This window comes from Taudactylus pleione, unplaced genomic scaffold (genome assembly GCF_031769625.1).
Source record: "Taudactylus pleione unplaced genomic scaffold, aTauple2 ptg000129l, whole genome shotgun sequence".
NCBI classification, from domain to species: Eukaryota; Metazoa; Chordata; class Amphibia; order Anura; family Myobatrachidae; genus Taudactylus; species Taudactylus pleione.
In genome coordinates, this window is record NW_028284531.1 from 11,520,020 (window position 1) to 11,545,296 (window position 25,277).

The 25,277-nt window shown below is 42.0% G+C and overlaps 1 protein-coding gene across 1 annotated transcript in view; it reads left to right on the plus strand.

Moving 5' to 3' along the window:
• The window catches only part of ADAMTSL3 (ADAMTS like 3), a 536,839-nt gene that overhangs the window by 488,105 nt on the left and 23,457 nt on the right, over positions 1-25,277 (plus strand). Inside the window, exons 23-24 of the mRNA XM_088472851.1 lie at positions 725-853; positions 24,297-24,479. Coding sequence (XP_088328977.1) covers positions 725-853; positions 24,297-24,479 — 312 coding nt within the window. The remainder of the gene's footprint in view (positions 1-724; positions 854-24,296; positions 24,480-25,277) is intronic.

Here is a 25,277-nt window from a genome sequence, read left to right on the forward strand (position 1 = left end):
AACTCTGCAGCGCCGAGCGTCTTTTCGTACAACTTGTTACCTTCAAATGCGTCTTTGATGCAAACAGAATGTACAAGCAGCTTCTGCTGATTAAAATGATATGCGGCATGCCTATGTTCTGTGTGGTACTGCGGCTGTATCTGCATGCAAAACGCTACGTTACAGTGTCAGCGGCTGTGGCACCTAGCTACCGATTACAGCTGTCACAGTAGGTTCTGCTGCCTGCTAATATAAGATACAAAATGGTTAAGTGGAAACTAGTGCTCCAATAATGCTCTATTATTATTATTATTATTATTATTATCATCATTGCAGTACAAGTTGAACACAGCTTCAGGTCAGCTTCATGTGCTATCACACTTTCATCTTCAGGATGTGAATACACATTATGTTCTACTTAACATGTCCCACAGCCCCATAAGTTACATTTTGTTCCCCATTGTTAGAAGCTTACAAATTGTAGTGTATAGAGAGTGCACCACATCATTAATCTGTGGATGCAGAATTTGTACATGTATGTACTGTATGTATGTATGTCTTCTGTATTATGAAATTATAGACAAAGATTGAATTATAAGATCCACCTCAACAGAATATTTTTCCCTTAGCCACAGTGAATGTCCATGTGTGACATTAGTGAGCATTATATTTGAGATATAAGACTGACATGTCATAGAACTGTTTGAGCAGAAACTCATGTCTTATTTATCACTTTCAATTAAAGAAGCACCTATCATCCAATCCTCCAGAAGGAACATCACCAGCCTGGATGGCGGCAACATTTTGGCCATCGTGGGTGACAATTTGGTGACAAGAACAAGAGTGAATATTACACTGGATTGTCCTGTGAAAGGTAATACAAACTGGTTTATCTGTCCCGTATAAACAATGTGACTGTGCTGTGTCTCTGGGGAATCATGCTACTCTATGTCACCTATACATATGTTTTGCAATATGCATTTCTTTATCTTTTCACTATTGTCATATCACATTCTTTTGATAGATGATCAGGTCTGTAGAGTCCTCTCTTATTTAGGTGCTGTGCGTACTTGGGGGCAGATATTAGGGAGTGGAGAATTGGTTGCCAGTTCCATTTCTGGCCAAGCAACGCTTAGAGGAAAATTACTTCTGAAACCAAACAGGGTTTACTTCACTTATATTGTACAATGATTCCATGCTTGTTAGTAGGGCCTTATAGACCACAGCCACTGTACCATTTGCTCCAAGGTGATGGATGATTTATTGAGCGACATACAGAAGAAGCATGACTCCATGGCTTTATACCTCAAGAGATTATCATAGTTAAGGAATTTATTTTAAAATGTTGGCAACTATGCTTCTGGAAGCTATGCAGCAATACTGGAGAAGAAATTAGTCAGAGATAGGGTTACGACCCAATTTGGATTACCCCGGACAGTCCGGAAATCATTAGAACTGTCCGGAGTCTTTAGGGCTTTTATTCCCGAACGGGCAGTGCCTGGAAAGCTGATGGTGGTGGTGGCTGCACCGACAGTACTACCATCTCTGCCAGTGCTCCCATCCCGCAAACAACGTGAAGCTGCTCTAGTCAGATACTTTCACATCAGCCATCATGGATTCAAAGAGATGCTGTCTCTGTTCTGAGATGCGGAGAGTGTCAGCAGTAACCAGGGACCTGCAAAGCAGATCATTTCTGTGATCCATGGAGATGGGGAGCTTGTCACAAAATCGATGGGCTGTGGAGTGGGGGGGGGGAGTAGACAAAAGTAGACGAACAGAAGGAAGTGTCCAACTTTATCTTTCTCTGAATACTGAACCGATTATTGCCCAACTATTATGACTGTTCTCTGACATTTTCCAGCATGTTGGAGCAAACGGCCGATTATCGTTTGCTTCCACACACCTTCAAATTATCGTTCAAACCAGCCAACTAGTGTAACTAAAATTGGCCACACATCCAAAGATTATCTTTCCGACTAATCAACTAGTTGGCTGGTTGGAACGGAAATCTGGTAATATATGGGAGCAAATGACAGTTGACATTTGCTCCCAAACACTGGAAAACGGACAACACCAATCATTCAGACAAATTGGTTAAATCAAATATATAACCAATTTGTCTGAACAATCTTTTTGTGTGTTTTCCAGTGTTTGGGAGCAAAGGCTCAATTGTCATTTGCTCCCATACATTCATACCTTATTAAAAGATTTTTATTCCAATCAGCCAAATCTATGACCATCTTAAATCATTTAGTGTTTGGTCAGCCTCAACGAATTTGCAGATCAGATATCAGCCCAAGAGAATGAAAAATACAGGCAGTGACTGCGTGAAACGCATGTGGGTTTTTAGTGGTGCTAAACCTGAAAACATAAAAAAACCTAATTTAAGTGGAAACTATTTACACTGTATCCTTCTGATTGTAAGGATTGTAGAATGTGCTGTATATACTGCACAAAAAGAATTGTACCATGTTTTGATAATTTTTTTTAAATTTGTAAAATTATAAAAGTTAAGCAAATAAAATTTCCTTCAGCATAAGTTGCTGAATAATAGTTAAAGATATCAACTGTGAAAGTGTTCTGAGTTTTCACAGAAGTATGGCAGTGTGTCGAAGGCAATCTGATTATTGTCTCCGTTTTCAGAGGTATTCAGGCCTTTTAGGAAAGGTAGAACTGTACAATTTAATCTCCTCTGACTCCTCAGCAATATACCAAAATACATTTAAAATAGAATTTGAGGTTCTAGTTCCAATTTCATATGTTGCATTAGCAGATGTTAGTTTTCAGTATTCTGTTGCGTGCACACATCACATAAAAATATGCTTACATACCTAATGTTTTCAGATGTAAATTCACATCACCACACAGGAGCCTTGTTCAAAGTCTGGATTTACATTAAACATGTATACACTGCTCAGAGTCATTAGGTGGAAGAGAAACACTCGGTTCCCAGATGTGTGCAGCATTATGTAACTGGATTTATGCAACAGATGGATTGCTACAATGCAAGACATCAATCTGCGCTACATTGGAAGACTCAGAATGCGTGGGTAGAAATCCAAGCCCAAGTCAACTCGTATTGCCAAACTCCTATTATAGTTAACTACTTTACGTCTAAACAGGGTGTTAGGTTAAATCTATAGGAGGCCTCACATGCAACTGGGGTTAGAGAAGTGGAGATGTGACTTACAAACTTGCTATTTCATTAAAAGAAAATATTTTGTATACTCTTTATCTAATAAAATGTAAACAAGTAGGCATTGTATAGCTTATTACAACACAGAAGTATATTAGGAATAGAGGGTCTGATTCAGAGGTATACGCTAATGCATGAATGGCTGCAATTCAGATATTTTCGCAGTTGACCGATGTTTTATCTACTGCACATGTGCTGCAATGGTTTTGTGACAGCGCTTGCAATGTAGATAAGTACACAGAGGACCTCATTGAGAGGCGGTCGCTCGGGAGCGATCGGTAGCACCCAAAGTGATCGAGAATATGCAAAATGAGCGCTCAGTCGCAACGCACATCATAAGCGCGGAAACACCCACAACAATGAAAGCACACCTCCTATCTCTCCGGCCTAATTCAGAGTCGGTCGCAGGCGGCAACCTATGTCAGCACGATTAACACCTGTTACAGTGTTAATTGCCTACAAACATCGGTTGAGGCAGAAACCATCGCCTGCACTCGCAATGCTAAAGGTAGACCCTGGGCTACCTTTAGCACTACGAGCAGTAGCATCGTTATTGCAACGAGATGACGTGTGTGATGACTCGCTCAGTAATATATGCACGCCCTTTTTAAGGTCAACCACGCCTGCGTCCGCACCACCCCACCCCCGTTCACAAACACCTTCCCCTGTAACCACCCACAAACGTCAATGTCAGCTACGACCTCGTAATGATTAATGAGCAAGAGGATTGCTGTTGGAAAGACAGGCTTGCGCAAGTGCACTGCCATGTACACGCATGCGCAGTTGAAAAAAACATTGCTCGCTACGACCAGTCACTCTGTTCTACCGCCTCTGAATGAGGTCCAGAGTGACTGACAGACAGTGGCAGTTTTGTGGAAAGTAACGGGGGCTACAAAAACGCAGGCGTGTCACGACCGTTTCAGGGTCCTCATACGCAGCTGTACTGGCCCTGGCGGCTTAGTTGCGACGGACATCCTGAGCAACCGTAAGGTTGGTGCGATCGATGTTCATCCGATGGTGCGTCTTTGCACGCAGTTGGCGGATCTGAGAAGCCTGCGGTGACATTTGCATATCTGCTCAGATCCTCTACGTACGAAGATATAGCAGTGACGCGATTAGTGTCCACCTCTGCATCAAGCCCAGTGACTTAAACAGCGCACACACAAAGATCCACATATGGACGGGATCTAAATCCGAGATCTCCTCCATATACTGTCAAATAAAAAGGGATCTCCTCATTAAATGCAGTAGATTTCCTCTTTTTACAAATGGATAGGCCTTACTGTGCTGCAATATTATACCTACACATGGTTAGTATTTAATTGAGATGGTAGAAATAAGAAAGACAGAAAATGTACTGTACTGTATTATCATTTTCTAGTGTAGATTTTGTGTGCAAATATACACATAGAACCCTGCTGGTTTCAGTCTAGGAATGATGAATTAATACCGAAGCATGAACCAGAAAGTGTTTGTTTTTGGCGTTTAAAAAGATTTACTACAAAGTCTTCTGAAAAATTCAATATATACTTTGTATTGCCTCAGCACAGGGGTGAGAAAGCCCTCAGCATTGAAGGGGTTAATATACATAAATTTGTTATTCCAATCCATGTTAGACAGAGGTATAGACTAGCATGCAGTTCCAGCAATGTGTAGCAATAATGTGTCCTTTCCCATCTAGCCTCAATATGCTAAGCAGCGCGGTATGCTTGGCATGAGTGAGCCACCACCAGGTCCCGTGCAAACTCTGCCAGCATCGGGTGTCTTTGCGATTATCAATCAGACTGTGCTAATTAATTTGATAAGTTATACTTGTATATCTGTGTGCGACTAAGTCTGTAAATGGAACTTGGGGCCTGAGTCAGACCCGCTCACTAGATGCGACCGCTCGCTCCCAGCGTATGGAAATTCAGCTAAGTGACGTCAAGGCAGCGGTTTGCACGGCAAGGCATAAGCACACCCACTATGACTTGGCGAGCGATCACTTTGTGTTTATAGACTCCCACCAGCCTGTCCTTAGCCGGTCACTAGCGTACGTCATCTCCAGGAAGTATATACAACCATCGGTACATCGGGTCCCATCGGATCTGACTGCAGCGCTTGCGGTTGACTGTAACCTACCGCAAACACTGCGAGTACTTCAGTGTATTATTCAACCAGGTGACGTTTACCATGACACTGCCTGTCAATTATGCACGCTGCAGGAATGGCGTGAAAACTCTGGCACGCCTGCATCCGCAACTCCACTCCCCCATTACTACTGCCCTGCTCCTGTTACCACCCACAAACGGCCTCTCCTGTCACTCATTCCACTGGGCTGTCTCTGCAGGGCGACCGAGCACATTCTGATCGCTCGTACTAGTTTGCGCACGCGCACTGTGAACTACACGCATGCGCACACTAGCGAAACATCATCTGCAGCGAGTGGCCGCTTGCTAGAGAGCAGGTCTGAATCAGGTCCTTGGTGTGGAAAACAGCTGTGGCCGCTGCATGGTGGCACTTTGTATGCTGATTGAGAAACTCAGTGGCACACAGATATACAAGTGTCACCTATCAAACTAATCAGCACAGTCTCCTGGTGCATCTTATGCTAGGCATACACTGTACAATTATCTGTCAGGTGTCTGTCCAATCTGGCTGGTTGGATTGAAAACCTGGTAATGTATGGGAGCAAATTAGTTGCATCGTATTGGGACTTAGGCACATTTTCACAAAAAAAAAAAAAAGCCACACGAAGCTAGCAAATTCTCATTTGTATGCCTCTATAATAACTAACTTGTAAGCATTACTACTCATGTGCTTCCATAATAACGATTATGGGCCATATTCAATTAGTTTCGCATCGGCAAGAAATTCCTCCTTCATACAAGCACCTGCAATCCCAAAACACTTGGCCCATTCTTAGAGCACCCCCAGACGCTTATTTCACTAGTTTTTGAAGTTGTCCCCCCACTTTTTTAATTTTTGCCTCACATTTCAAAGGCATTTTTTAGGATGATCCTGGAATTTTTTATTTCTTTTTTTTGGGGTGAATTGTCCTTTTGGGGGGTTGTACCAAGAGTTCTGAGTGTTTTCCGAACATCTACACCCCAAATTATAGATTTTGCACTTCTTTTCTCCTGCTATTCTGGAGAAAAAGTTTTGCCTATTTCAGTGCATTGACTTTTCACATAGGCGAAAACGGACTGGAATTGACTATGAAGATAAATTTTCAGGTGAAATTTTCGCAAAAAAAATGGTCGAAAACAGCTATTTGCTCCGAATTGAATACGGCCCTATATTGGGAATACAAACAGAACATAAACAGATTTCTATGCTGCACCCAGAGGTGGTAATAGAACTACCAGTGTCAATAACAGCTACTAGGCCTAGGGGCACACACTATCTGCAAGTAGAGTTTGCATGTTATCCTTGTGTTTGGATTTTTCCCGGGTTGTCCGGTTTCATCCCACATTCCAAAAACCAGCTGAATTCTGACAAAATGAAACTTCCAAACTGTGGCTTTGCAAACCTCCACTTCATGGCGGGTTTGGCCTGGAAGTTTAGAGTACCAATAATATTAAATGCTTAACGACGCGTGTTTTGCATTAATATTGTTGCTGCTTTAAATTTCCAGGCCAAACAGACTAGCATTGGCTTGAAAGAGCTAACGCTCCCGAAATCTAGCTTCTAGTATGTATACGTGATAGGAAATATATTGTACACTCTACTGAATGACTAAGATTCTAAAAGATACTCTGTAAAGCACTGCATAATGTGTGTGCGCTGTATAAATCATTTTTCAAAATAATAATAATTTATAGAAAAGCTTTAGTGGAACATTGATTAAATCCCAGTGATCAATTCAATAATTGTGTGTTATCTAAGGCTCTATTTACTACAATCCGCATTGGTAATGCAGATTGTAGTGTGATATTACCAAGTGAATTCGCATTGCGAATCCAGGCAATATCACAGGGATTTACTACAAATCCCTTGCAGGGACAGAGCTTGCGATAAAGCTCTGTCCCTGCAAATCCCCTTCGGAGCCTTATCACGGTATTTTTGCAAAAAATACCGTGATTAAGTGCCCGCGCATGCGCCAACCGGTCACCGCTGCTATCCCCCCTCCGGTGCTTAGCCCCTCCCCTGACGCTAAGCCCCGCGATCGCGGACCCCCCGCGACCCCCCCCTCCCCCCCTGCGACCCGCCTCTCCCTTACTTACACTTACCTGCACGCTCCGGGCCTCCGGTGATGATCTCCATTCCTCCGGTCAGGTGATCTCCCATACTGCACTGGGGCCCGATCACCTGATGACCGGGCCGCAGTGCACTGTGGGAGACCAGCTGACCGGAGGGGAGACATCACCGGAGGCCCGATCGCCGGTCCCTGGAGTCAGGTAAGTAATTTTTTTTTTTACTTTTTTTGTTTTACTTTTTTTTTACAGTAATCAGCTTGCGGTCTGTTTAGACCACACAGCTGATTACAGGGACCGACTCCCGGCTCTGCTCTCCCCGTTAGAGCAGGGCAGGAGGCCGGTAACCGGGGGAGACCCTGGATAACGCCACCTCCAGGTGGCGTTATTATCACAAGGCTTTCCCCGGTATTTTTTTACAATTTATTTTTAGTAACTTTGGTCGGATCACATTTCCCATTACAATTATGGGAAATGTGATCTGCTTTACTAAAAATAAGTGTTACTTAGGGGTTGGAGTAGAATTTTATGAATTCTACTCCAATTGCCCTGTAATAACTATAGGTGATACTAAAATAATGTGAAAAGGGTGTGAAAACACCCTTTTTCACATTATTTTAGTAAAAACAATGTTGATAAATAGAGCCCTTAGAATGAAACGAGATGGTGAATACACAAAGTAATTTTGAATAGGTCTTTGTACTAAAACAGTAAAGTGTGTTTATTTATTGCTCGTCTTGCTGACTGGAACAAGAGTCATCCTGAGACATTCTCAGCTCAAAATGTACCGCTTAATAAATCTAAAACCTTTCATTTTCCCCAACATCTTAGCCACAGGGGGCTCTGTTGCATTGGTCCTGAGAAGAGAAATAATAAGGGTCATATACGGTGGCACTGTGTAAATATCCCACACGCAACGTCTGTTTATGAACTACAGAAAGAAATAAAATAACAGCGTTTAAACGACTGCGGTGGATCTTGTGTGTGCAGGTTGGATGCTGTCTTTTCACAGTTTCTAAAAAAAAAAAAAAAAGATTTTCAGAAGAATAAATTGAAATAGCTGCAGGGGTGACGATAGCACTTATATGATGTACGTTCTATGATGTACATGCTAATTTCAAGCAGTGCAGACACACACTTAGAGGCTAATGCTATGCTGCATGTGCAGACGTATCATACATGTTTTTGTACGGGGTCAAACAGGCGCATGTATAGGCAATGTACAATAATGTACAACTCAATTCCATCTCCACTCGCAGCTGATGGGGCATAACTGGGTGTTATCACGTAGGCTAAGTTGTCAGAGGGCGTGTAGACAGAAATGTGGGCTATGCAGTATTGTGCATATGCGTATTGTACCTGCTATCAGACATGTATTTTGCGCCAGGTATAGGCTGGTGCAAATGAGCCCTGATGATGATGACAGATATGAAACGTACAACTACGTCTGGTCTAACCACAGAGATGAGTGCAATGCTGCATACGGGCAATTATACACATTTTCTCTCCCTCATTCACTCCCAACTAAGGTTCTAATGACTAGTACGGGCCCTGTTCATCAAGGTGAGTGGGTCCATTATACATGTCGAAACATTTCTGTATATTTTAAGAAACGTACCCATTCACCATTGCTGCAGTGCAGGAGATATGACTGATAACTCCTGCACACAGCACAGGACGCACACTAGTATGGGAAGGTAAATTCTGTGGCCATTAGCCCACGAGCCTGTTCCTTCCTATAGGAAGGAGATCCGATATGCGAAGAGAGATCTATTCATATTGAGATCTCTCTGCACCCTTCAGTCCTTGTTGTGTGCACGTATGACCTAAGGCCACGTATGTGCAGTATAACACCGCCCAGCAGTGTAAGCTTTCACAGACAAAAGTGGACAACCCCAATAAAAAAGCGCAGATGCTCACTTATACAGTACGTGCACAGCACAATGTTAGTCTTGCTCTGCCTAAATGAACCTAATTGTGTTTATAATAACTTATGTCCATATATTGTGCTAAACATTTACAGAAATATAAAGGTGGAATACTCCCTACTGAGAGAGTATAAAAAACTGGTTTCACATGATTAATGTTTTCTCTTTAAACTTTATTAATAATACTTTAATCTCTCTTCCACTATGAGTTCTGCCATATTTAAGTCAAAAATAAAACTGTATACTCCCTTAGAGATTTTAATTTAAGTTAATGGAGATTCTAACTTCAAAGTAGTTTTTTTTTTGTCAGGAGAGAAATATGTGCAATGGAAAGTGATCACTGCCTAAGAATGTCTGTGATTGGTTTAACTGTGAATCTCGGGGATATTAACCCTCCTTGAGCCAGAATGTTCCCGTCCTGACATTTCTTATTTTAAGATTGATGAAAGGCAAATCTGTGAGCACTTCTAATGTTTATTCAATGAGGGCTCTGCATAAAATAGGATAACTGTTGGCCAAGAAAGCAGCTTTTCAGAACCATTACAATTAAAGCCACTATTTGACTTAATGTATCTGTACTGTATCTGTCAAGACCCACAATGTATGGACAGGGCCGGCCCGAGGACAATTTTTTAGGTAAGCGAATATTCTTTTTGGTGCCCTTAGGGGTACAGTTGCACGCGCCTTTGGGGCGCGGTCGAAATACATAAGGGTGTGGGAAAAGCCGTACACATACCTAAAGCATGTACATAAATATGCAACTACATATCTACACAAATGTCTTATATTGTTCTCCTCCCACTCTATATCTTATATTATCCTCTCCCCCTCCATGCATTGTATTGCTCCCCCCATGTCTAAATTGTCTTCTTCCCCACCATACTTTGTATTGTACCTCCCCATGCATATTATTGTTCTCTCCCTCTCTGTTTTATATTGTCCTCTACCCCCCTCCATGCCTTGTATTGTGTCCCCCCGTACCATGTATTGCTCTTGCCTCCCTCTGTCTCATATTGCCCTCTGTCCCCTTCATACTTTGTATTGTCCTTCCCTCTCTCCCTCACGCTAGATAAGTTACCAATGCCTTCAGACCCCTCGTGCTGCTCTGTCTCAACCGCCGCTCTTCAAGGCAATGCCACATACTACAGAGCCGCGGCAGCATCATGCCATGTGCTGCTGCCTGGGTAGTGTCTGACGGGGGCATATCTGTGCACTGTGGGAGTACCTGGAGAAGTAGGGGATCAGTCCCAGCCACGGCCCGCCGCCTAGCGCTTTCACACCTAACACTGGAATTCTCTTGGGTGCAATACATGGGTTCTAACTCTCTATCACCTCTGGCCTCTGTCAGTGAATCGGCAACATTTGTCCCTAAATATGTAGGTTTAATAACAGTAATGTACTTGGAGAGCAGATAAAGCAAGTGTGGTGGCGTGCAGACACTAGTTAAAAATAATAGGAACCAGGCCATCTCTCTTATTCTACATGAGATAGGACTTCACTTGTTTCTCCCAGCTTCATACTCCAGTTCAGTTCACTTAGTTACTTTTGGATACTTATATTTTAGTAGTTACAGTTGCTTGACACTAAAGCTGACCGTTGCGTGCAGTGGGACTGGCACAGTTCACTCACTTATTTGCCTATGAACAGTTATGTTCACCCTTAGGGCCTGATTCAGAGCCGCTCGCAAAAAGCGAGCGCTCGCTCTGAATCAGGGCAGCCGCATGTTTTTTTTTGTTCGGCATCCTGGCCGCTCGCTAAGCTGTGGGTGACCACCCACAGCTTTAGCGAGCGGCCAGATGATGGTCGCGATGGTTGCGACTATCGCTACCATCGGGCTTGCAACGAGACCCTTGTGGTAGGGTCTTGTCTGTCACAAGACCCAGTGAGTTCCGGCTATAATAGAGCCGGAAGCTCACCACTGACATCACTTCGGGAACGCCTCCGTTTGGCCAGTCACACCCCCCCCGACACGCCTACCAAGCGGGGCGAGCTGTCGATCAACATCGGCAGCCGCGCCTTTTGGATGCGAGTGCCGGAGCGAGTGATTTCTCGCTCGCTCCGGGGCTCACGCACGCTGCGCGTGCGCACTGCCCGGCCATCGACCCGCTTGCGAGCGGGTCTGAATCAGGCCCTTAGAGCTCACACTAAGTACCAATTCACCTTATTCCATTCTTTGGTTAACAACAAGTTCGGTCCAAGACCTCATTGGTGTCCCTCAGAGACTACACTTATGTTCATACTACTTGACTCACATCACAAAAATGTACAGTAACAACCCTGGTGCTAGTCTCGAGCTCATATGCCCCGCACTACTCTTACACTTTACATTCCAGAGACACTTTCTCAGAAGCAAATACACACTCTAGCCTTGGCAGCAACTTGGTACCATTCAAACAGGTTAAAGTCAACAGTGACACATGGATGGAACTGACATGACAAGAAACTTATCCCTTCACATTTTGACTGGGGTTGTTTGTTTCTGGTCACATGAATTACACTTTTAAACTCTTTCGTCCTGTGAATGCTCTTATTCATCCCTAGAGTTGAAGCACATACTCAGTTTTTATAAGGCGTGTGATATGAACGCACATATGGTACAGGTGGTGAATGTGAGTGAATGTCACTTGCAGGAATTCATTGTATACAATTCCTAGATGTTGTCCAAAGCCAAAAATCAGAATCCAAGTAAATAGTCAAAAATGCAAGGGAAAAAAATCAGTTTGAGAGAATCAAAATCAGACAGGGGTCAGAAGAATGAAGCTACCTTGGCATTTATAGCAGTGGTATAACTACAAATTTTGCTCCCCCCTGCCAAATCAAAGTTTCTGGCAAACCCCTCCCCACAAAATATCCAAACAAAAATAAAAAGATGTATTTCTGCACGCGCCACTCCAGAAAAAGATGTGTGGTTTTGTGATACAGTAATGCCCTTTACACACTATGCCACACTAAGTAATGGCCCTTATAACACATTACTCCACACCGTAATACCCATATAACATATGCCACACCGTAATACCCTTATAACATATTATGCCACACCATAATGCCCCTTACAACACATTATGGCATACTGTAATGCCCCTTACAACACATTATGCCACACAGTAATACTCCTTACATATTATGCCACATAACAATTCCCCTTATAACACATTATGCCACACAGTAATACTCTTTATAACACATTATGCCACACTAAATAATACCCCTTATAGCATATTGTGCCACACAGTAATGACCCTTACACATTATGACACACAGTAATGCCCATTACATCCCACCATGAAGATCTGCCTCACCAATCCTCCTCTCCGCTCCTGCCAGTCTATCACCTCAGCTCAATACAGGTGGCACAGTTTCTATGTCCGTGTAAAACCAGATTATTGGGAACATAGGTTATTATAACCTGTAAACTCTGTGTGTATTAGGTTAGTGCCCATTATGCAGTGCCCCTTGTATAGAGCCCCTAATGCAGTGCCCTTTGTAGTTGTGCCCAATATGCAGTACTTCCTGTAGTAGCACCCATTATGCAGTGCCCCCTGTGGTAGTGCCCCTGTAGTTGTGCCCCTTATGCAGTGCCCCTAAAGTAGTGCCCCTTATGCAATACCCCCAGTACTAGTGCCCCCTCCCAGTGCAGAACAGCCCCCAGTGGGCCCCGCACATACCTGTGCAGTACTTAAATTTCCATGCTGGGCACCGCTGGCTCCATGCCATCAGGGCTTTCCCTGCCGCTGGCTGGATCTAACTGGATTCATCAGGTGTGCAGGCTCCTCACATCACCCACACACTGCATAACTGGGAATGCTGGCCTCTGTAGCAATCAGAGGATTCTTTAGCCTCTGATCGCATCAGAGGCCAGTGTTCACAGTTGCTGTAGGCAAGTTGGTCGTGATCTACAGGCGGGAGCTCTGTGAGCTACCGGTGGATTGCGATCAACGTTTTGCAGCCACTGCCCCGCACACCCCCCCTTAATCCAACCCCCAAGCCACCCCGGGGTATTCGGGGGCTGTTGTTACACCACAGATTTATAGCATGGTCTTACATTAACTTACCTGCTCTATTGGTGTTGTCAGTCTTATTTTTTTCTAGTGGAAGTTAGAAAATAGATTGCCGGGGAAGGGGAAAATGGGAAAAAAACTTGAACACTAGGAGGGGTATTCAATATGAAAGGTTAACTTCCCTGGCGAAGTTAACATTTCATATCGGAGTTTTTTTCTGCGTAAAGGTATGGTGCGCGCTCCCACTTATCCCCGTATTCAATATCAAATTAACGAAAACGGGATACTCCGAAGTTGGATTTGCGTAAAGTTACAAATTTTTCCTTAAAATAATTGTAAGACCCCCCTAAAGTTGTAAAAACATGGGGGAACACTATGGGTACCCCCATTTTAGCCTTTAATTGAAAGTCGGGGCTTTAAATAGCCACACCAGGTCTTTTTTTCTCGACATTGAAGAAGTGATGCAGAAGAGCACTTAGGTTATTTTTTTCGTTTTTTTAAGTGGTCCCATCAAATTTGGGGTACATGAAAATGGGTACTAGCATATTTTGATGTCCCTAAAGTAAGTTTTTAAAAATTCTGCATTTGTGCACCTGCCGCTATAATTCTATTCTAGAAAACATCTGCCGCATACATGCAGAATAGCCCTGAACCTATTTACCTACTGTTTAACAATTTTTTCCCCTTTTTTTTTTTTTTTTGAAACCCAATTTTTAAATTAATTTTTTGGGGTGTCCCTATTTTTTTTAAAACTTTTTTTGACACAGTTCTTTTTTTAATATCAATCTTTTAAGCCTGCACCCCTAAACCCCAATTCTGCACTTTTTTTCGACACCTATTCAATGGTGAAAAGTTATCACCGTTTTTTATCAAAGACTTTTCAAAACTGCGATAAGTCTTTGAAATTGAATACGGTGTAAAACTAAAACAAGTGATATTAACGCAAAAACGTTAAAAAGTGCGATATCAACGAAAAAAACAATGTTATCGCACCCATATTTAATACCCCTATTGGTGATCAAAATAACACAGTAAAGGGCCTATTTAAGATGTTAATTATCAAGGTCCGAACGGACCCCGATAATTAACACACTGACTCGCTGCGGACGCCGAAGCAATTAATCAGCTGCCCCAACGAGCGGCTTCACTGCTCCTGTCGGAGCAGTGAATCTTTTCACTGCTCGCGATAGCAGTGTACGTGCCTGACCTACAGGTCACGCATGCGCATAAGAGCCCTGACATCCGGCAGAAGGAGCCAGACAGAGGCAGAGGGATCTGAAAGGATCCCTATTCGCGACCCAGGACCCTTCCCATAGGGAAGGAGCGGGTAGCGGTAGCAAATGCCATCTGAAGATGGCGAATGCTACCACAATCAAGCTCCGAAAAAATATTTTCGGAGCTTGATGAATTCTGTCCCCATACTAATGTATGGGGACAGCGGGCCATTCTGCAAGAGGAAGGTAAGCAGGAGATATCTGTGATATCTCCTGCTTTACCTTTGTGATGAATGGCCCGAACACTTAAGTTTTACAATTGCAGGTGAAAATGTGTATTTTCACCTGCTTTTGTAAAAATTAAGTGATGATGAATAGGCCCCTAAATAATATGTCCACGATATTAGCTTCAAATGAAATCCCAAATAAGGGAGATATAGGTGGAGGTGCTTCCCCAGAGAGTGAACGTATATAATTGCACAATATTTTTTAGAAAATGAAACTCTAATTTTGGGGGCACTCGGGTAAAGAAAATATTATTAAATAAAAAAATACTTTTATTAAATATACATCAAAAGTGAGAAATTTTTTATTTTACACATCAAATAAAGGTATTACAATAAAAGAATTTCAAATAAAAAAAAGCAAAATAAAGCTGGTAAAATATGTAAATACAAGAATCCACTAATAATGGTATAATAACCAATTATCATGTATAGCAGCCACAGTGATGCACAAACACCATTCCTTATTGGTTCAATCAATATATATTACTGTTCTCCAGAGGTATAATAAACATAAATCTCATGCCCCTGGAGGGTTTTATGTGTTCGATGTTCAGACACCATAAACAAAATATAGTTTCAGCATGCAGCGTGAACGGGTGTTTGAAAGTGATATGTGACTCTGCAGTGCCGCTGGTAACAGAGCCATTATCCACCACAACTGTCACTTGTGCAGCATAAACTATCTGTCTTCATATCACTGTACACAGTGTTCTACCGCTCACTAACCACCAATACCATTTGACATATGATTAGCAGCAGCACATCTTCTGACTAGTTCTGTGGGCATCACTTCCTTCTTCCCTTTTATACTAGTTTTCATAAATCTCTCCAAATTATCTTTATTAATGTCTTATCCTTTCACCTTTCGATAAATTGATGGAGGAAAAACATACTAAAAGTCACTGGGGGTCATTCAGACCTAGTCACAAGCGCTGAGCGCTCGCAACCGGGTCGATGTTCCCCCACTGGGCAGGCGCACGTAGGAGCCGGCTCTGACGTGCGCATACGCGAGACCCGACTAGCAACGGGCACTCCGTCGCTAGGGGTCTCGCACCAAAGGGGGCAAGCTGTCGATGGTGAGTGACAGCTCGCCCCATTTGGGAGGCTGGCAGGGGGCATGGCCGGCCAAACGGAGGCGTTCCCGAAGGACGGCTTGCCGTTTGGGGGCGGGCCCACTGACATCAGCAGTGATGTCAGTGGGGAGCTTCCTGCTCGATCAGAGCAGGAAGCTCCCTGGGGCTTGCAAGTGCCGAGACCCAACCTTAGGGTCTCGTCGCAAGCCCCGATGGTCGCAATGGTCTTGACCATCGCGACTATCACCCTGGTTGGTCGCTAGAGCTGTGGGTGGTAACCCACAGCTTAGCGATCGACCAAGAGGCGGCACTACAAGATGCAAGCGGACGCCCTCATTCAGAGCGACCGCTTGCATCTAACGACCGCCTCTGAATGAGGTCCACTGTCATTATAAGCTCCACTTCAGCATGTATGACACGTGGGTGAGATAGGGTTAATCAAAATAAAAATGCCAGGTCTATCTAAAAATGATCAAACTCACTCAAACTGATTGTTCACACTCATTATTACCTAGAGATGAGCGGTTCGGTCTTGACTCAGATCTTCCCACCAAGTTCTGATCTCATAAGGAGGCAAAACATCTCAAAATAGATGTCCATGAAAAATAATGTTTTGCTTCGTTATGAGATCCAAACTTGGTGGGAAGATCCAAGCCAAAGCTCATGTCAACTATTAACTACTTCTGCTACATCTAACATTGGCTTCAAAACTGACACTCTAATTACATCTTCAGTTGAAATCCCAATCTGATTTAATAAGATTTCATGTAATCTCCACAATTATTTGTCTTAAATGTAGCATTATATGAACCAAGTCTTACTGACTTGAAAATATTTAAGAACACATGGACAGAATGTTATTAAATGGATGTACTGTGATTTGTTGTATGATGAAAGATAACAAAATAAGATACAGAAAAACAATGCAAATGGTTCTCTTAAATAATCAGGAATAAAAACAAATAAAAAACTCACACTCACATACTTTTTCATGTAACCTCTACGTGGCTAGAAAATGGACAACACTTTAGTAGCAGACTGACATCCAAGGCCTAATCATTTTCCAGATTAGCTCCCTGATTTTCACACAGTCTCTCTTTCTCATCACACTTCTTTTCTTCTACCCCTCCATAAGAGAAGTATGTACTGATCAATTTTATAACCCTGTCTTTTGTTTTTCAAAATAAGTTGTGGTCAGAAAATCTATAATAACGTCATCGTTCATGGAGACTTGTAATTTCCCTATGTTCTCATACAGACTGTTAATTATAAATGCCATATGTCATATAGCTCATCCCACTGATTATAAATATGTACATAGGTCTTCTCAAATAAGCATTATGTAAAGCATTATTCTTATGTAAATGGTTTTCCTATAAAATATATATTGTCCTGGGTATGACTTCAAACAGTGTTCTTTGTTTTCACAGCATCTGGGCTACGCCATAAACCTTAAGTGACATGTTGATCTTACCTTGTGTCTGGGAGACACCAGGCCTCTCTGAATATTAACAATCCATCTATATGACAAGACGCAGACAATTTTGAAGTGACAACCTATATTCACCACTTTTTTATTTGCACACAGAGACTTCACTGGTACTAATATATTTAGGAGTAATCATGATCACATTTATATATTATTTTCCGAACACCTACATTTGCCATAATCACTTGTGCTTAAGCCCACTGTGGGTCAACTGGACAGTAGTGAATTGTCTTTGAAAGTATGTTTATTTTTTAATGCATTTTGCATGGTTCAAAAACACACGTGTACGCTGTTAAAACGCATTACAAATCCTCAATCTTACTGTAGCTCGTAGCTATCCAATAGCACGTGTCATGGGTAACCCAGATTCAGTGTGAATAATTTACCCAGCTTCAGTTTCTAACGCTAAACTCTCAGTGACCTTGGCAGTATTACAAGAACATTGGGGAATAATATTTTTACAAGGATAAACCACTCTTTAATAATTTACTCAATGTGTAAGGCACAAACAAGGCCTCTTTTTCACTGTGGATATCAAATTGTCTGTTCCATTAAAGAGTGTTTTTTTGATGGCACTGCATAAAAGACACTCTTTCAGATTAGCTCGAAACACCTCTGTTTATGCAAGAATCCTAGGAAAGACATGAACTTCTCCTAGGGAGCATTTAGCATTCATTATAGTCTTCTGATTTCATAAATTAGTTTTTGCAAGTTTGAAGAGGATCTCCCAAATGCCTCTGAAATATATTGCATGTGTTTATATTTTTTTTACTATATTTAGCTCCTTGTCATACAAACTTTAAAGATCAGGACTCAGCTCAGCATGTGTTACATATATTAGGAGTTATTTTTTCTGTAAATGCCACTTTGAACAAACATGACATTTGATTGATGAAGCATACAAAAAAAATATACACTTCCTCATAACTAAGTTAAATAAACCAACATGTTCTAATATTGTGGTTGCGCACAAGGCTCAGTGAAAATTCATTAAGTGCTTGCAATAAAATATTTTGTGCTCAAGTAGAAATAGTCTTAAATAATATCCCAATTGCAGTCAGCAGGGATCGGATGGAGGAACGTGCGCTCTGATAAATTAGATGCTTCTTATTTTTCTGTCACCCCACAGTATATGGTCATCTAACAACTATTAGTTTTTTTATTAATCATTTGTTGACTATTTATTTGAATAATTAAAGGATAACTACTAAAGTATTTTGGGGTGAGTACACTTAGGTACAGGGAAAAGAATTCCCAAAGTGCGGTTTTGCAAAACCACGTGTTTTCTAGCAGTTTTAAATGCAGTTTGTAAATCATACAGAAAGTTACTAAAGGCAAACGGCACTTCAAACTGCATTACTTGATTGCCCATTTTACTGACATACAGTATCACACACTCGGGTCAGCTATGCGGTTTCCTGGTTGCGTTGTTTGGCAGATTTTAAAATGATGCTTCTACCAAAATTATTGTATCTATTCCGCACCATCCCTTTTACTTTTCTAAGATGTTACCTTGATTTGCTTAAAAAAATTATATTTGTGTATATTTGGAAGATCAACCCGCACCCCTTCCTCCATTAAAGTTTATAAACATATGAGCCTCTCTAAGACATACTGGGGCCTTCTGTTTCCCAATTTGTTCATACTGTATATCAACATGCATGTTTCCTCTCTCAGTTATTTGATTGGTTTCTGCTCCCCATATCTAAACCCTAAGATGACCTAGTGGAATTTTTAATACCCAGATTCCCTCTTCAGCCTTATGTTCTGGCCCCTTGGCTGTGATTGATGCCCTCAAAACCTGTGATACCCAGATCCTGCCCTGTGTTGATTGGACGGTTCTCACCAAAAATCTCTCCCTTATGGCACTTGGTTGTCTTATACCTAATTTAGGACCTGATTAAGAAAGGATCGCAACTGAGATTACGCACGCAATCGGCGATTGTTGAGTTCTGCGCATGCGTATGCATCACTGTGCGCAAACACTCCACAGCGATCGGCACTGCAGTGACTACGCATACCCATCACAGAGTGTTTGACAGGAAGTACCGTTTGGTGATGGGAGGTGGTCGGTGAAACGCAGGCGTGCCAGTGCCTTTGCACGCCATTGCAGGGGACATGCATAAATTAGCCACTGCGATGCCATACGCAGCTTGCGCTTTCACTGCGTGCAATGAGGTTAGCAATTTCTGAGTAAGGTCTGACCTTGTGCAACTGTGCGTGAGGCTCCGATTGTACTTAATGTTACCGATGGTTTTGCAGACTTGCTTATTATTACGGATGTGTTTAAGGTAAGGTGGGCGTCCTTATGTTGTGCTGCAACAGCATAGCGATCGCAGAGTATTGGCATATCTTCGCAGCGAGACTGCGTGCATAATCACTATTGCAATCTTGATCCTTGCTGAATCAGGCCCTTAAACCTTTCACAATGACACTATGAGCTTTTGCCCAGCTTCAGAGTCAGTTGGGACTACCTCCATCTGAATACTATCAATATCTCTAGATTGCTCACTGAGTGTGGGAGATGAGTAGAAACTACAATGCCCTCCATCTGCTGCCAACTCCGATTTTATACATGCTGAACAACAAGGTATCTGAAGGTTCAATTACCTTTTATCCTGAATTGGTTGATAAAACTAAGGTAGCGAGACATTGGCAAGAGGATTCCATCGTACCTTTACACCTAAACAATTGGATTGTATTTGCCTCACTTCTTTCCATACCCCCAAATGCACAAAACCATGCTCCGATACATGTTAAACTCCTTTATAGACTAACTGAATTACACAAAATGTAGCCGCTGGGTGTGGGCTACATTCTCTACATATTTTGAGATTCACGATCATACAACCATTCTGGAAGGAGGTTTTTAGTCTTATTTTCAAAGTCCCCCATCTGCAGGACCTTTCCGACCCTGTATTGGCACTTTTACATTGGTACCCTCTATCACACAGGTTCTCAAACTCGGTCCTCAGGACACCAAACAGTGCATGTTTTCCAGGTCTCCTCACAGAATCACAAGTGACATAATTAGCTCCACCTGTGGATCTTTAAAAATGTGTCAGTGAGTAATGATTACACCTGTGCACCTGTTAGGTAACCTGCAAAATGTGCCCTTTGTGGGGGCCGAGGACCGAGTTTGAGAACCACTGCTCTATTGCTCTATCAGTTTTCAAATCCAATAGATATGTTTTAGGTAATATACGCCCACGACACCTTGTCCAACTTTGGAAATTACCCTCTGCTCATCTATTTCTAAAGTATTTTCAAAGACCCCAATTTAACTTTGAAATAGAAATCCCAGAAGGCCCATACTCTACCTCAGCATCGTCCATTTTAATCAGGTGGCTTCCTTGGCACTTATATATATTGAAAGGGGAAGGGGCACCTAAGTCCAAGCCCACTGACATTGAAATTGCTCCCCCTTTGGACCCTAATGAAGCTCATACTACAGACCTGGCTCTTGAAAGTCTATAACTGGTATTTCTTTATTTTTTAAATTCTGTTATTGCTATGTAAATGGAAAGACCAGTATCTCTCAACTTTGTATTTTTCCATGTATGCCTGCAATTTTATAAATTGATATACAATATGTATATGTGGCCTAGTGAGTTGGGTGGAGCTGCTGATTAATAGGTTTCCCAGCCCACAGAGCATAAAAATACAGATGACCTCAATCAAACTCTTATTTTGGTGTGTATAGGTAAAGACAATTCTGATACAGATCAGTATGAAATACTTTACCGGTACTTCAGCATAATACATGAAAAATAACTATGGAAACTATAGCATGAAAACAATAAATTACAGTGGAAGTCCACCACAAGGAACCAGCTGACCTCAATAACATCACTGCGGGATGAATCCTCGTCACCAGGTACCAAAACACCCAGCTAGAAGCCTTAGAAAAGGAGGACACAACCAGATAGGATCGATGCCCCACGGTGTGTCCTAAACAACCACCATTTGCAGGAGAACCCAACCAACACCCACACCACAGTCAATACTTCAGGAACTTTTGTGGTAAGACGACAAGAAACGGAGAAGCAGGACATTGCTCTCTGCTATACCCAATTTAACTTTGACATTCCCCCCCTGTAGTGCTCCCAGTAGTCCCCCCCCTTGTTGTGCCCCCAGTAGTAATCCGCCCCCCCGCAGTAGAGACATAATAAAAAAAAAACACTTACCTGACACCCGCTCCTGGTCCCGCCGCCGAGATCAGCTCCTCCGTCCGCCGCTTTGCATTATGGGAGTGACGCGTCATGGGAGTGATGCGTCACTCCCATTACCCACTGCGGGAGCCGGACTCTCATCAGCTGCTAAAGCAAACACACAGCTGCCGACTCCGGAGGCTGTGTGTTTGTGCTGTGTAGCGCTGACCGAACGTCGTCCGGTCAGCGCTACACACGCGGTGCAGCTGTGTCACAGAGACACAGTCTGCACCGCGGCCCGCATGGTACGCAGCTGAGGCACCCTTCACTGTGTGGCGCCTTACGCAGCTGCGTACCATGCGTAACGGGAGAACCGGCCCTGGGAGTGGTTGTGTCACCCCTGCGAGCTATGGCTCCTAGAGAGGTGATTTATCATTTACATAAAAGTTGTTTGTTAATGTATAATATAATACTTGGATATTATACTGGATTACAGTCTAATTTCCTTATAATAATAACAACCTTAATTCATATAGTTTTTTTAACAAACCTTTATGAGGTTGATAAATCTGCGGAAAGCTGCACACATATCACAACACATGTGCTATCCCTCCACCCTTACAGCCAGAAGCCCCCGATACCCCTGGGATATATTTTGTTTTGTTTTGACATTTGGTAATAACATTTGTGCAGCTCTCATTGGAAGTCATTGTCTTTTGGATCAACATTGCAGAGTCTGTGATATATGGATTTATTTACAACCTTTCAGCTCTGATTTGTATTTCATTTTCGCAGGCAAATGCTTTTCAGTCAACACATGTGGTATAAATATCTACAGCAATTCTGCTCCAAGTTGCTTTTGGATAAGCTTTACAGCATTCATAGTTTTTTTAATGTAAAATAAATACCTCAGAAACTCGTATCAAAGCTCTTAAAGACTGACATATAAAAGCAAATGTATATTAATTGCAGGTTGTATCATCCCGTCTATAAACATGCCTTGTAAATTAGTTAGTATTATTCCTAATCTGTTCACCTCATGCCACCTAATGGTAAACAAGGAAGAAAAATGTAACTGATATTTTATGAATTAATGAACTCTTACCTTTTATATTTTATTCTTTAAACTACACCTGTGGTCTTCAAAAGAATAGATTCTATCAGTTCACTAGGAATTAGTGACATCACTGAGGCATGAAGCTGACCATATGGCTGCCTCATCTGTGTGTACTGTAGTTCCGTGTTTCTCATCCTTCCTATATCATGTACAGCTTTATGATGTTGCATATTATCTGTAAAGTAGGGAGAGGTATCTGCACAGGTAAAGTAACCAGGATAGATATTAAATTAGTATTTGATATCACCACCCTAGGGGTGGCTATTTATCATTAAATATTTGTGGTATACATCTGTATTTTATCACAGTTGCTTTCCCTATTATCTCATAGTGGTATATGAGGTACTTTAGGTTTTTTTACTATAATTAAAAGTTATGCTTTAAAATAGTGGATGTACCGTAACAAGAGTGCCCACAGAGAGTGTTCCTTTTTTTTTTCCAATTGATGTTACATATTAGCCAGATACCCCATATTTTGGGAAAATGCATCCCAAGTACCCTATAAAGGGTGTACAGCTAGTGAAATTACATTGCAGTGTGTATAAATGTGTGTCAACAAACTGCTTGTGTCTTTGGTAGGAAATACTCATTTTAATTTGTTTGAATATGCTTTATTCATTCCTAATACATTAGGCTTGTATGTCTCACAATTGAGAGATATCCATGTATAATCAGCTTTTGCATAAAACCCACAGGGGCGTAGTTATTGAAGTAATAATTCCCCCCAAAATGGACATTTTTGGGGGATGCAGCAGCCATTGTAGCCTATAGGCTATACACCGCAAAAGTTACCATCCCTCCCTGGCAATGCACGCTCGCATATGCTTGGTCTGATGACGGTGCTTGCGCAGTGGCGCGGCTGGCCCCCAATCTAGCAAATAAAGTAATTGCATTAGCGATGTGGGTATATTTAGTAATGGGTGGTTTGTTAAAGCTGCCAATCATCAGCGTCTTTGACCGTTAGCTTTTAACAATGATAGACAAACCTGTTGATGCATTGATTCCTGTTGTCATTTTAATGATCAGTGCTTTGACAAACCACCTGTAATTTTGTAAAAGCTATCAGTCCAGTAACACGAATTAGGAAAGCCGTGAAGAAAATTTGCATCTCTAAGACCCTTAAAGGCCTATTCATAATCTGGGGCCGCATAATGATTAATTATCCACCTCGCAGCAGGGAGTACTTGTCACCGGAACAATTCATCATTGCTCCGGTACGGGGACAGCTGCTGTGAAAAGCCGCCCTGTCTGCGATTAGTAACACTGCTACAGAAGTAGCAACGTTACTTACCTGTCTCCGTGGCCAGCTTCTGCGCATGTGTGCCGCTGAGGAGGCAGCGGAGGGATCCATAGGAAGGAGCGGGGCTACGAGAACAAGCTCCATCTGAAGATGGCGATCGTTCTAGCAGGCAAACTCTGAAAGCTTAAAGTCTTCATAGTTTGCTGAATATCAGGTGGTCCTATCGGACCCCTGATGATGAATGGCCCGGTAACTTAAATATGCAGCAACTAGCTAGGCCATGCCTTCTGTCGCGAGGTTTGCCTCCATTTTGGACACACGCTCCTATAAGTTAGGATGTATATCTAGGTCCCAGGTACTTATTATTCATCAAAAATGTTCTTTTGTACATTGTTATAACTGTAGCTATTAGTACCTCAACTGTTGTTCAATGTGTTCTTCATTAGGTTTTCCTCATCCCAAGCTAACATGGCTGAAGAAAGACTTCCCCATGCCAAACAATTCATTTGTGCTTTCAAATGGATCTCTGCTGCTGACAAACATCACCGCTGAAGATGAAGGGATGTACATTTGTATTGCAACAAACGCTCTTGGAAAAACAGTAGCAATGTCTGTTTTGCACCTATCTGGTTAGTATCAAAATGTGCAGCTGCATTCTTCTGCTATGAGCTAGCCTGCGGTGACGTTCTATCAGTTTTTATGGCATTCCTGAGAAATAGTTATAGCAAGACGTTGTGCCTGTTTTCCAAATACCTCATTTTAACATAAAAAGGCAGTTTGGGATTATTTCCTACATAATAACTTGTAGTGGAGCGTGTGGTCTGTGCATGACGTTGTCTGGGGACTGTCTTCCAGAGCATTATGGTGGCATTGAACTATATTTTACACATGTAAACACATGATATTCTAATCAACCCTTTTAAAGTTTGCGAAATGTTTTCATATTCGATCTCTATAATCTTATACACAATTTTTAGCATAAGTTCTCTTTCTAAAGTGCTACTGTATATTTTTTCCAGAGATTAATGGTTCTTTATTTTACAGATATTACCAGAGTTACCTTAATGTATTAAGTGTTGCTAAAGACCAGCAGTCTATTGTGTAGCTATTCTGGATGCCTGAGCTCATCGGCTATTTGTGCTAACACCAAAGTGATATGATGAAATGGATAACAAAAGCTACTCTGATGACATAAATATGCAAACTTGGGGGGACATTTGCTAAATTAGACAAATTCAAAGATTTTCATTGTCCAATTGCAATATGATTTTTAATATAAAGGTTCAGGATTTGATGCCATTTTTATATAGACCAGCATGATGTTTCACATGAGTAGCCTCCAGGAGGAAAACATTGTTCATCATCAGAAAGGTGCTAATGAAATTGTAAACTTTGGCTATAAGATAAAAACCTCACATGCTATTCTA